General features: G+C 48.4%; 1 protein-coding gene across 1 annotated transcript in view; it reads right to left on the minus strand.

Moving 5' to 3' along the window:
- Positions 1-13817, minus strand: part of LOC143160299 (cadherin-23-like) — a 157666-nt gene that overhangs the window by 103318 nt on the left and 40531 nt on the right. The window contains exons 4-6 of the mRNA XM_076338026.1: positions 10485-10627; positions 7187-7234; positions 6857-6949 (exon numbers count right to left, since the gene is read on the minus strand). Coding sequence (XP_076194141.1) covers positions 6857-6949; positions 7187-7234; positions 10485-10627 — 284 coding nt within the window. The remainder of the gene's footprint in view (positions 1-6856; positions 6950-7186; positions 7235-10484; positions 10628-13817) is intronic.

Raw genomic sequence — 13817 nt, forward strand, 5'->3', positions numbered from 1 at the left:
CTGCCGCCTGGTGTGTTTCCAAGCTCTTGCCCGAAGGAACCGCCAGCATCTGAAAGCCAGAACGAATGCCCAAGACAGTGCCTGAACTTCCCGGCACTTAAACAGCCCATTTATGTTTTGCTTGCAAGTGGAAAGCGGGGATCTTTATGAATATTTACAAACTCGCCTGAGAGCTAAACATACCCAGCGTGCCAACACACATGGCATACCACCCATAAGACTAAGCTCAGCCTGATGACTTGTGCATTATTCACATCCCTCAGTCCCTATCCCTGCTTGCGACTTTCTCAGCTCCCCTTCTTTTCTGCTCTTCCACACCAGTGCAAGCCAGGAGATGGTCACTCACATAGCCTCTTGATTACTGATGAAAAAGGGTGTCCCACGGCACTGCTGGCAAAATCTTGACTTGGCAATTTTATCCATGTAAAGATACGTTTTAACATTCAATCTTCCCAAGCAATATAGAAATAGCCCCATCCTGGCGGATCACGCAGGCTGGGGTTGAGAGAGGAGGGGAGAAGGCATGATTTCTTTGAGGCATATTATATTCTACCTAGTGATTACAGAGCAGATGAAACCCTCTCAAAGGGATTATCTCATCCAGCTAAGAGATGGCTTTTTAATAGATGGACAGTACATCTGCACTTAAGACTGTTGAAGGGAAGGCACACCCCTCACAATGTGTCTCTGCTTCCATGAGTTTGCTGGACAGAGTTGGAAAGTAATTAAAGGTTGCTCAAAAATTTTAAAATATATATATCTGGAAAGGAGAAACATCAAAACAAACACGTGGTAACCAGTTCTGTGAAGCCAGAGAGACGGTATGAAGATCTAACCTGTTATTTTGTCAGCCAACTATACCCTCAGGTATAGGCTGAGGCTATACCTGAGAGAGGCTGGCTTTGAAACCCAGCAACAATAAACACAATTAAAAATGAGGATGCTCAGGCAGTTTGGTAAATGTTTCACCTGCTGCAGATTATCACCACATACCTGTGCAACAGAGACCTTCTTGCTGCGGTGAGCACCACTGGAAGCCTCACCTCCCACTTCTCCAACAGGCACTGGTCCCTCAGTCCCCAGCACTGGCCATGCCAGTGGGATGCCAGGGCGGAGGGGAAGCGGAGATGCCTGCCTACCCAGGAAAGAGAACCTACTTGCTTCCGGCCAACAGTGTTTAATGAACACAGCTTGAATAATTCACTATTTTTTGGTCACCTCTCTAGGAAGTTTTTTAAAACAAAAAACCCCCACACCATAAATAAATAAATAAATAAATAAAATTGCATACGAAGTGCTGCAGAGGAGTTTGATATGCTTGCAAATTTTGTGTGTGCAAAGGTGGTGGAAGGAGAGGAAGGCCAGATTTGGTGGATAAGTTATTCATCGTAAATTATTTGTGCAGTTCTAAAATCCACACAGAAGCATAAGGGCAGGGAGAGAAGGAAAACAGTGAGTGGGTAGAAAGGGAAAAAAAAAACAAGAAAAGAAAGAAATGAGGAAGGAAAGCAGCCAGCAATGATTATAGGCCATTTTGCAATGTGGCAGGAACATCTTTCTTATCAGTTCTGTTAACATCTCCTTCAATTTAAAGGCTCTTTATTTAAAGGAGGGGGGGGGACACCAAACAAACCCAAAAGGTGTCTGGGAGTGTGCAAGGGAATGGCTAATGGGGCTGAAGTGGGAGCTCACGCTCATTGCGGCTGCTTCGTATGCGCGGCATCAGGCCTCAGAGCCATCGCAATAGAATTATATGAGCCCCTGAAGACTCCCGGGCAGGATGGCAGGGAAACTGATGTAATTACTGACATTATTACCATTAAAGCAAAATAATAATTTTAATTACAGCTAGGGCTTTTGGGGCTTTCTCTGATCCTCTCTGCCCCTGCTCACCATCTAGCATGGTCTGGTTCCAGGCTGTGTAATGGGACGGGGCAGCGACGGTCCGCCCTCTTTCTCTCCCCCTCCCCGCCAAACACCTTTCTGCACAATTAAAAATAAAAAATCATAAAAGCTACTGTTTCAACTACACCACCATATTAAGGATGGAAACAGTGACCAGCAGCTTGTGAAGGCTCAATCCCAAAGGCTACTCCCCAAGCAGAAGGGACTGCTGTTGATGGGAAGTGCCTGCCTGCCTCCCGATTAAAAGAAATTGGTAAATCAGGGCTGAGTTCAGGAGATGCAACACCTGCAAGCTGGACTGTAGTTGCCTAGCCAATGCTGTGTGCTGCCCAGAAACTTTCTTTTCTATTTTTAAACTCCTTTCCCACAGCCCTGCCTCTTACTGGCACTTGCCTGAACTCAAGACAAGACGAGGACATTCCCAACACGGATGGCTGTGGTTATAGATGCAGTGGGTGCCTTTTGAAAACAGAGCCCCGTTATAATTAATATCTCCTGTCAAGTTACAGATACTTTTTTGTGGTGCAACTGTCATCTCATGAATGGCTGGGGTGTTAAACGGCAGTCTCTGACACAGAGCCTGGCTGAGGACAGCTTTTTACTGGAAGATGTAACCCAATAATACATACTACTTTATAAATCACTCAGTTTGTTAACTGTAACAGGAGGAGTGAGGTGGGGAGAATACTGAAGAAGAAAACCCCACTGGAATCCTCCTGAGGGAACGTTCAGCAAAGAAACCAACAATTAAGTGACCTTTCTGCCAACACGTGAAGACTGATGATGCTCCAGGGCCAAGAGAAGCCATGGACGGTTTGAACTTGATCAGCAGGCTCAGGATGCTGGAAGGTTATGGGGGAAAACAGCTCTTCACGAGAAGGTACTAGACTTGCTTACCACACCACACAACAGCCTCAATGTTTGAGGAACCTCTGCAGGACCCAAGATGTGGTCCTGTAGCCAGTGTAGCACCTGGAAGTAGCAGATGCAGAAGAGAGGTTTGCAGACCCATGCCTTTTAAGCACAAGCTTAAAGAATGTTCATTTCAAAGGCAAATGGAGGGCTGCATGCCCCAGAAGGTCTCATGCTTGGAAGCTGGGACAGGAAAGCCTAGTAGGCACCTATGGGAACAGCCCACCCTGATCCCAACACCACACCAGGTACCACAAAACCAACGTGGGGGCTTGGCTCCACTTCACTTGCTTGCTTCATGTAAACCCGCTGAACCGTGACAATCCAACAAAACTGAGTTTCCTACAGATCCAGTCAAATGGAAAAATAGATTAGATAAAGCAGATCGGGCTTGTCAGAAACCGAGGCGTCACCACAACAGCCTGCCACGGGCTCAGCAACATACCTTTCCCGATTTAAAAGCCAAACCCTGAGACTCCCAGAAACACAGTACCCTGGGGCTGGGTGAGGATAAAAGAGTGTGTGCAAGAGGTGAAGTGCAAGGGATGCATCCAAGAGGAGAACAAACCCTGAAGGTCGAGTAGCAAGCACATGAGCAGCTAACTAATGTACTACAGCAGCACCACAGGGCACAGACACAGGCACACACGTCCTAGCAAACTGGAAAGCCATAAAAGTCTATTATAGCAAATCAAACAGCAGTCAGCATGACAGCCATTAGCCTGAAATGAATACACAAGAACTTAATGAGCTCTGTCGAGGCCAGCTTGGTGAATTAAGTTGCCAATTCTAGCAGGATTCCCCTTTTCTTTACAGACTTGAAAGCGTCTGCACCGCCTCGTTGCCTTTTGACAAGCAAATCACGGGGCGCCCTTGCCCAGACGGGATGGACGATTACGCTGGAGAAACGTCCCTCTCCCGACAGACGGGCCCTTGCTCAGCTATTCCAGGCAGGTGCCGGGGATGCGATTAAGACATGACGAGCGCAGAGTACCAGTGGTATCAGCCTGACACGAGCGATCCCTGGTCTGGGTATTTGGAGCTGCTGTGATATGAAGGAGCTCACAATTAAACTGGGCATCCTCTCCCCCCCTCCCCATGCTAGAGAGGAATCACAGTCCGCAGCCCATGCCCAAATAAATTCCCATTCTCGAATCAAGCGGACTGCATAAAACACCGGGATGGGTATTTAGAGGCAGTATTGTTTTTAAAGGTCAGTTTACTTCATGTTCCATTTATTTATGCACACTCTTCTTTTGACTTTCCTAGTGCCGCACAATAGCAGTGAGGTTTAAATAGCCTTTCTGTTGCTGCTCCATTAGCTAGGACAACTGCAAATCGATACACCCATTTATCTCAAAATTAAAAAGAGAAAAACCCTCATTAGCTGCCAATTCTGCACAGAGCCAGCCTATGCAAAGCCGCACTAGCACTTCTGCTAGCCTCTTCTCCATCCCCAGGCTCCAGCCCCTGTTTATTCATTAGCTATAGGCCCTTCAGCTTGGGCTGGGTGGTCTTTGAGACAGAATTTGCTACCCATGCCCTCACTGTTCACCCTGGCCTGAGCTGTCTGGAGCATGGGGGTGACCTGGGGATGCTGTCATCCCCTACCATGACTGGCTCCCCAGCCTCAGCTGCATTCAAGGTGTCCCCTGGCTCTGGGGGGGCCTCAGCTTCTGAAGGCACATCTCCATGCCACATCACCTCCAGCTTCAAGTACTTGTGGACAAGCAACAGGGACAACCCATGGCCCAGCAAAGCTCTCAAAGCAAGAGGGCATCTCTTCCTCGAGAGCTGTGCCAGCACACACAGAGTAAATTCACTGCTCACATCTTCCATGGACCATAGTCCTTGGAGCGTCCTCCTTAGGTGGTAGGACTCCATCCCTTGCTTTCACAGTGCCTGACAAGGAAACGCTATCTCCCCGGCAGAAGAACAGAAGTGCCTCCAGGATGCTGGCTAAGCAACGAGTTTGTGGCTCATTACCTCTGATCAATGCCCTTGGTTAAAGATCATGGATAGAAACTAGAAACTGGCACATGATGCCTTACAATTAGATTAGATCACCCTCCAGAAAAGCACAGCTATGCAGGCCAAGTGGCAGAGCAGGTGCACTGGGGGAAGCATCATGCTTGCTATACCCCAAACAATCAGACGGTCCTGGAAATCCCTCCCAGCAAAACCCCAGCTCATGTGCAAAGCAGCATGACATGCGAGAGGGAGGCTCTGGGGTTCAGCCTCTTCTTTTATTTAGTTTTTGTCCAGATCACCTGCCCACAGTTCCCTTTCCTCAGCCAGCCTTAATTTTCCAAACCAACACTGGACCTTTGCCCTCCCCTCCCCAGGCTTGACACAGGTTAAGATCGGAAATCTGGAAGGCTTAAGATTTGCAATATCGGCTCTTAGAGCAGAAGCGACAAGCAAGAGGAGATATGGCACAGCTGCTCCAGGTATATAAACATCAGGGCTTAATGCAGCACCAGTTCCCAGGGGAGACACAGAAATCCACTTTCCTTCTCTTCACATGGAGAAGGGAGTCCTCTGGACCAGGTGCTGTAAATAGCAAAACCAGAGATAAATCTGAGGGCAGGGGAGAGGAGACTATTCTCCTTCAGTCCTACTGACATTCCTTTTGCTTTGCAGACCTCTACAGACAGCATCACCAGGAGGAGCGGTAGCAAGGCAAGACGGCCGCCCATCAGCTTCCAGAGGCCCGAGCAGAAAGGCGAGAGCGAGGAGCTGCACGTGCAGCTTTTGCCAAGTCATTTCTGCACTGTTTGTGCTTTAAAGAGGAGAAGAAATGACTCTGACCCAGTGTCATTCTCAAAGGGAGGTTTCAGATGACTTGGCGCAAAACGAGACTAAAACTCCCGGCTCATACATCACAAGCAACCTAATGAAGAAACCTCATCCTCGCAGCAGAGGGACAGGGAAAGATCACAGCCCAGCATGGCAGGGCGTCAGCAGTCAGCATATTAAATAAACCATTGTAACACAATCGTTTGCAGCTCTCAATTACCGAAGACTGCTTGATTTCACACACAGATGCACACTTGACCTCATCCACACCCCAAGGCATGCTCTGGGAAAAATGGGCTCTGCCCTGGCACCATGGTGCAAGAGGGAGAGGTTTCCTCCACTGGAGGATGTGAAATGCCCTGCTAATCCCCTATTTCAAATATAACCACCTGACCTTGTCCTCCTAGCACCAGAAACCACCTTTCACTCCACATCTTTAAAGTCTAAATTCACATCAGATCTGTAAGTTCTTGGCGTATTTCTGCCAAGCTGAGGTCTAGGTGCAGAAGCTCTCCCTGATGGTATGACTAGGTGTCACCTCTTTTGCAACGGCCAGCACAGAGAGAGCGCAGCAGAAGGTTGTGGAAAGTCTGTCCTTGGAGATATTCAACACTTGGCTGGATAAAGCCCTTAGCAACCTGATCTAACATGAAAATTCTCTCTGCTTTAGCAGGAGCTTGGGCCAGATGATCTTTTGTGGTCGCTTCCTCCCTACTTTATTCCTAGGACATCATGGGACAAGTTCTGCCAAGGAGGTGTTAAAGGAAATCACTAGCAAGGGCAGAAGCCTTCGGGTAGGACTCTGCCAGAAATCAGGTGTTTGGAGAAATATTTAGTCCTGCCCCAGGTCACCTCTGTGACAAGAGCTGCACATCCCCCCGGCTCAAAGGAAGAGAAAAAGAAACAGATTCCCATTTACAGCTGTTTTCAAACTTTACATTTGTCATGGGAAAGACATCACCAAGGCTGCAAAGGCTCTGAGCTCCAAACCTCCTCTTCCACCTGCGTTCCCCCAACACCCAAAATGCCATCACTTTGCTTCTGCCCATTTTCAGGCAACAATAACTTCCACAGGTTTAATCCTCCCCCCAGCCGCAGTGAGGGTCCAGGGCAGGAGGACAGTCCCGTACTTTGGTGGCCCTCAGGCAGCCAGCTCTGCAGCAGCAACCAGGCAGCAAGCACGGGCACCGAGGGAAGAGCCAGAAGCCAGGCTGCGTAGAGAGGCTGTGGCAATCCCTACCTCTGGGATGCGAACGCTGTAGGGCTGGTTGTGGAACCGTGGGGCGTTGTCATTCACGTCTCCGACTTGGATGTTGACCGTCCCTTTGATCACCTACGGCCACAAGGATAACGACAGGGAGTGGGTGTCAGCCTTATGCATGGATTTAAAACCTAAAGCAAGCTTGTGGCTGCTTTTTCTAACTTGGGCTTTTGGCAAGTGATGGCCAGGGGTGGTCCCGCTCCCCAGACTCCCCCTGGTACGATACAGAAGGTCCCCTGGCAACTCAGCTCATCCTCCCTGCTCCCCTCCTCCCGTGCCACAGACCATGAAATGAGAAGTCACACTTACCCCTTGGCTGTCACTGACAGAAAATTCAACCGTGAATTCTGACTTAGTCTGAAAGGGAAGGAGAAGAAAAACATATAATTAAAGATACTGTAGTGTTTATCTGCAGATGGCAGGCTTGGGACTTTTAGCCAATATTATTACATGCAAAATGCTTTCAGGACCTTCAAGAAGAGAAGGGGTGCTTGAGCGCAATTACCTATGTTGAGTATAAAAAGCTGAGAAATATTACTGCCAGCAGGGCTCCAGTGTATTTCACAGGCACGGAGAGCCACTCTGCCCTGGGTCAGGAGGATGTGGGGACTAAGGAACCGACTTCCCGACTAGCAGCCGAGCACTTTAAACAGACAACTAGGCTAAAGTAGATGAGAGGAGCCCACTGTTTAACCTTCTGTGGCGTGCCAGCAAGCCCCAGCTTTCTTTGCATGCCCGCCCAGTCCAGGCAGAGAAAAGCAGTTTTCCACCCACGGTGTACTGTGACCTGGCACCATCTCCGACTGCAAGATACAGGGACGATGCGAAAAGAGAAGAAAGTCCAAAGAAGGAGCTGTGTAATTAGCTTTTGTTTGAGATGACAATACAACACAGTCTCACTGAGGACATCTAAATCTTGCTGCTGCTTTCCCAACTTACCTGCCATGCAGCAGTTCTTGGGATATCACATAGCTGGGAACACTGGGATAAAGCCCAGGGTCTGTAGTAAGAACTGGCTGAAATCCCATACACCCATTCAAAAAAAATGCCTGTGCAGTCCTCTCTGCCCCTTATTGCTTTAACAAAATTAACAGCTTGGTCTTAAATGGCAATATATTAAAGTCACTGGTGCTGGGGTGAGGGACAAGTGGGGAAGAGGGAATTATTTTGGCGTCAGGGCAGGGGGATATTGCTAGTGGAGGCAGACCTTCTCTTCCTGACCTTTCTTTTCCACTGGCAATTGTTTCGCTCATGTTTTACCAAGGAATCAGGCAGGGATAGACAGCAGGACTTGGACCACCACACCTGTCTGGTACCTGGGCACCATCAGGTGTTTTGGTTCCCCCAGTCCCAGCAATCCCTTCCTCCTCCAGCATCCCTTCCCACCCCCAGTGCCCCTGCCCTGCATGAGCTGCTTGAGCACAGTGACAGCATCGTGCAGGAAAGGCTGGAAAGCAAGCTTGAAATGGTTCTCTGTGCTGCAGATTTGGTTGATTTATTCCTAATAAGATCAGCTCAGGGACAGGCAGCAGCCACTGGTGCCCAGACCAGGAGTCTGCTTGCACCAGGGTAGCAGGTTCATCTTGGAGAAGGGTTTGGGGAACAGCTTACCATAGCATGTCCCCTCCTGCCCCCATTTCTGTCCTCCCCCAGATCCCCCATCCAAACAGCTGAGGAATTAAACCTGAGAAAGCCTTTCCTAGCTCCTGCCTCGGGGCAATGCTTGCAGGCAGAACAAAGAGCTGAAATACAAATGGAGAGGAGAGCCTCTGCTCCTGTGACATCCCACCCTGCTGTGCCAGCATCTTTCTCACCCCCCCCGTTTCCCCCCTACCCATCAGTGCCACCGCGAGGGACAAAGCAGTAGGGAAGAAAGGAGAAACAGGAGAGAAGAAACAACCTGTTGAGCATTTAATTTTAAAAACTTGATAAAATAATCAAAGAGAGCTGCCATATGCTAATTTCTGTCTCCACCCTTCATTTTAGCACATACTTATTTTTAGACTTGGGGTTTGTCTTTTTTTTTTTAAAAAACTGTTTTCCTTCTAATCTTTGTGGGAGTGAAAAAAATCTTTTAAAAATTGTTTTGCCTCTATACATTCACTCCTTCCTCCTTTTCTCTGTTTTCCCTTTTCCTGCATCGTTTACCTTACTATGACTCCCTCTCCCTTTTCAAGTCTCTCTCTTTCTCCTCCATTATACAAGAATTGATCTCTTGCTTTTCTTTCCCCACCACTTTTCTTGTATGGCTTTCTCTCCCCTAACTTCTTGATTGCATGCATCCAGGCCAGCGTTCTCTGCTCCCAGTGTGCTGTCCACCTCCATCCCTTCCCTCTCACGCCATCCTGCTTCCTCCACCATACATTGTCATTTACACCTTTCCCTTATCCATACCAAGCTATGCACGTGTCTGTCTTCACCCTCTTCCATGTATCGCTGACTTTGAGCCCCTGGGATCAGCTGATGGGTGCAGGCTCCTCTCCTGGTTCAGCCTGGCCACGCATGCAAGCTCTGCTCAACTCCTTCGCTTCCCACCCTCCACCAAAAGCCACCTACATCTATTGATCACCCTCCTTGGCTTAAGGATGTTATCATAAGTATTGGGAAGCGGTAGGCATTTGAATAAGAGAAGATTTATGACTCATGCCAGCAGCTGTTGGCACAGGGAGGCGGAGGGGAGAGGGGTGAAGAAAAATGCTTCATTTTTCCAGAGCCTCGCTCTTAACACTGTGAAATTGGGTTTGCCTTCACCCAGCCTGAGCAGCATCCACTGCTCTGCTCCTTCACATCCCCACATCTGGCTGGCTCTGACCGGGACTGCCAGCGCCTGAGGTGTGTTAATGGGTTTTATCTTCACAACGCTGCCGCTGGCAAAAGAAGTGCTAAGCACAGGAGCACAGGGAAATTAAGCATGTTGCCCAAATTGTATAGTATTTTCCCAGTCTTACCAAGCTCCTGTCCAAGTACCTGTGCTATCCCTTCCTCCTCGCTCCAGAAACGCGGCAAAGGCCAGGGCAGTTGTAAAACACACACCTGGATGGGATACCCTGTCTTTGCACACCAAAACTACCATTGAAAATAGTGGCATGAAACAGCTTCGAGGCAAGAATCTTGCCAAATCTAGCATCCAGCAGCCTGAATCCACAAGATGATGAAAAGTCATGATGAGATTGAATAAGCAGGGATACCTCACATCTCTTCACACATTGTTTTAAATAGTAAAGGATTTAATTGGAATGTAGATTTAAAGAAGGAGCCTATAAATTTCCCTGAATGTATGAGCATCCTGCTCTTTGGTAGATCATCTCCATTTATTATTTTCTTTACTTTTGAACTCACAGATTTTATTCTGGGATCCAGGAAAACCAACAAGCCAGACCAAACCAAAGCACCCTGCTTACTACCTCTGTCCCCACAGTGACAGGGTGGCTAGGGACAGAGCCCAATGGGGACACATCAGACGCCTAGATTCCTGACTCCGTGGGGGAGCAACACCCAGGCTGCATCTCAGCTGCCACAAAAGCTGGAGAGGCCACCATTTATCCCAGCGGAGACTTTTTTCCCCCTCCCCTCAGCAGAGGATGCTCTCAGCAGAAAGCAGCATCACCTCTCTGTCCAAGGGCTGCCTGAGCCAGACAACACCGGTCACACTCTCCACTGCGAAGAACCGGCTGGCCTCCTCCCCAACCACTCCGAAGACCAGCGGGTCGTTGTCTAGGTCCCGGGCCAGCAGCTGAGTCACTGAGGAACCTGGAAGAGACGGAGAGAAAAGAAATCATGAGCAAAACAGGACAGAAGGGAAGAAATCCTGAAAATACTTAGGTCTTCTGCCTTCCTCCCTTAAGTCATCCCCAAACTATTTTCCCATGGTGCTACAATGCCTCAGACATTTATACAGCAGAGCAAGGGGAGTCAAGCTGTGCATGGTCCCACTGTTCTCTCTAACACACATAAATTGTACCACAGCTCCTCTCCTCCCTCGCCCTTATCAGAAGAGTCACATTAGCTCAGCAGAAGCATGGCCATCTCAGGCACTAGAGACAGTGGAGGAACCCATGACTCTTCTGGGTAAGCACCTACCAGCCTCCATCACGCTCTCCCCCGCCAAGGGGCACCACCAGCAGATACAACATTTCCAGGTTAAAAGCAAACATCCCAAGGCCAAAAGCACGGATGTGAGGCCTACAGGGCCTGGAGCCAGACACAGACCTGGGGTTTGTTTTAAAACACCGCAGCTGCAGCAAGTGCTGGTCTCTGACATAGGTGGAACCAACACATCCAGAGAGCATGAGAGATGCTGGGACAAATCCATCACTATCTTCTACCAAATCATGTTTGAAACCATATTCTGCAGCATCTTGAATATCCCAGCCAACACAGGCCTTGCTCAACCATCCCTCACGGGCATGCAGTTGCAAATGACTCTTCCTGACTGCACCCAAGAGGCAACCCAGACCCTCTGAAGTTGCTGCGTGGGAGCCGTGTGTCCTGTTTGTGATCTCCACGCTACTCCCAGAGCAGGACGACTTCTACTGCGCTGAAAGCAAGGGATGGTCACCACCCTTGGAGCCTCATTTCAGCCCCGTAAGAACCTCCTTGGATCATTTTGGGCCTCTCCACGAAACCTCTGAGCACGTTCAAAGTCTGGTGTGGTGGGTTGACCATGGCTGGCTGCCTGTCACCCACCCAGCTGCTCTCAGTCCCCTCCCTCAGCAGGACAGGGGAGAAAATAGGAGGAAAAAAGCTGGTAGGTGGAGATAAGGACAGGAGATCCCCTTGGCCACCTGGCCCCAAGGATGGGGGGGGTGGACAACCTCTGCGTGAGCTGTCTTTGGCAGTACGAGAGCACCCTACGACCCCAAATCATCTGACCAAGGAGAACAGATGCCAAAATTTCATCCATCTGGGAAGAGGAAGGAAGCTCTGGCAGACCGGAGGGCAAATATGGCAGCACAGCTTGGCAAGCAGAGCGACATAGGCAATTACCGACCGATCGGCCTGACCATCAATCATGGCGGAAATAACGAAAAAAGCTGATATGAGATTCCATTAATAAAGAATTAAACGATAGGAACATAATTAATGACAGTCAACATGATTTTATGGAAAATAGGCCTTGTCAAACAAACCTGATTTTATTCTTTGATGAGATTACAATTTTGGCAGATAAAGGTAACTGTGAAGAAATAATAGACTTTTGTAAGGCATTTGATTTAGCACTGCGTGACTTTCTGATTAAAAATTTAGTGCTGTACAACATCGACGAAGCACGCTTGAGTGAGGACCCAGCTGTCTGGCAGGTCCCAAGGCCACCGACCGTGGTCAGGAGGACATCCTAGCATAACGTAAAATTGCTCTCGGTACAAACTCGGGTGACAGCAAGGGAAATAACAGGGAGGACCAAGCAGCCAGGTGAAGCGCTTGGTAATTGGGGCTTGTTTGGTAAAAAATCGGTTTTCATGACCCCGCTCCAAACACCCTCGAAAAAGGCTGGTGGACCACAGCCGCAGAGGAGGGCATCCCAAAACCAGCCAGTCTGGAAGGGCTGGGGGTCCAAGCATGCAAGGAGCTCTTTCCATGCCCTGGCTGGTAGAGCCAGGTGCAGTCTGGGCTCTTGGAGGAGTGACTTTAGGGGTATATAGCCGGTTCTACCAAGAGTGCAATTCTGCAAACTGCTTGGCTGGCTGCACCGTCTTCGGGACTGGATGCAAGAGGATGCCATAAACATTCAAGAGCTAGCAAAAATACTTTACACTTAACAAAGGTTTTAAAAGCTCAAACTGCTTCATTTATGACAAAGAGCAGCGAGATGACTCAGGATCTCAAGCACATCCATGAAGACGACAAAATGTAAGACTTAAGATGACTATTCCAGAGCAAGAAAGAACAGCAAGACTCAGTGCCCAAACCTAGATGAATTTCTGTTAGAAGAAAGAATATCAGTTGTTTTAAAAACAGCAACTACAATTAACCACTGGGGAAAAAAAATTCCTTCCACCAACACAGGTGCAAGCAAGTGACGGGTCACAATCAAAGACATTTTGGACAAAGACCTGAAAACAAGAGTCCTTATCCAAACCACTGTGATCAGCCAGTTGATCTGCAATGTTCCTGTCTCTTCAGTGAAGCCAACAGTGGAGATACAAAGTGACCCTACACTTTCTCAAACCTCGGAGCCTTGATATGAAACAAGCTACTAGCTTGGTTTTATTTTGGAGGACATCTGAAGCCATCCTTAGCAAAGGTTTCTTTGCCCCAGGAAACAAGCAAGACTGTGACCGTCCCCATGGCAGTGAAAGCCAGTAACTAGGCCAAGATAAATCCAGGCTCATACCTCTCTATTCTGCCAAATTTAATGGGAGAAACAGACTTTCGCTGTTTACATCTCATTCAAAAGCCCTAGATCAACAGGGTATCTGCAATTCCCTGGGGAACTGCAAATACTTCAAACTCTAAAAAGTCTTGGTTGCATTCCCTCAGTGGAAGGGAAACAATCTTAAAAATCCTGCTGAATAGGAAAACCATGTCCCACCCTGTTCTAATCATAGTTGCATTCATGGTTTGTGTGCTGCAAACCCACTTGCACAAAAAAAAAAAGAAATCAGCCAGCAAACAAACATTTAACTCTTCTCTGTCTCTTTGTGTTACAGCTACCTCCCAGTGTCAGGGAATTTAGTTCCTAAATTCAGGATAACCTGGAGAACAAGGCAAGGCATTTCTGGGCAGAGTGCATCATCACACCTGCATTTCTCGCTCCTGCCAGTCTGCAGACGTGCAAAGTTAGATGCCTGTGAAACAGTATGCTGGGCTTGACTGCTCTCTGGTCCAGGCGTATCAAAATCAAGGACAGATTTAGTGGGTAAAAAGAGGAAAAGGGAACATGCAGCACCTATACCCTCCTCAACTTTTCTTTCTTTTTATTTGTTAGAAACAAGAAACT

Source organism: Aptenodytes patagonicus, chromosome 5, assembly GCF_965638725.1.
Source record: "Aptenodytes patagonicus chromosome 5, bAptPat1.pri.cur, whole genome shotgun sequence".
Lineage (NCBI taxonomy): Eukaryota > Metazoa > Chordata > Aves > Sphenisciformes > Spheniscidae > Aptenodytes > Aptenodytes patagonicus.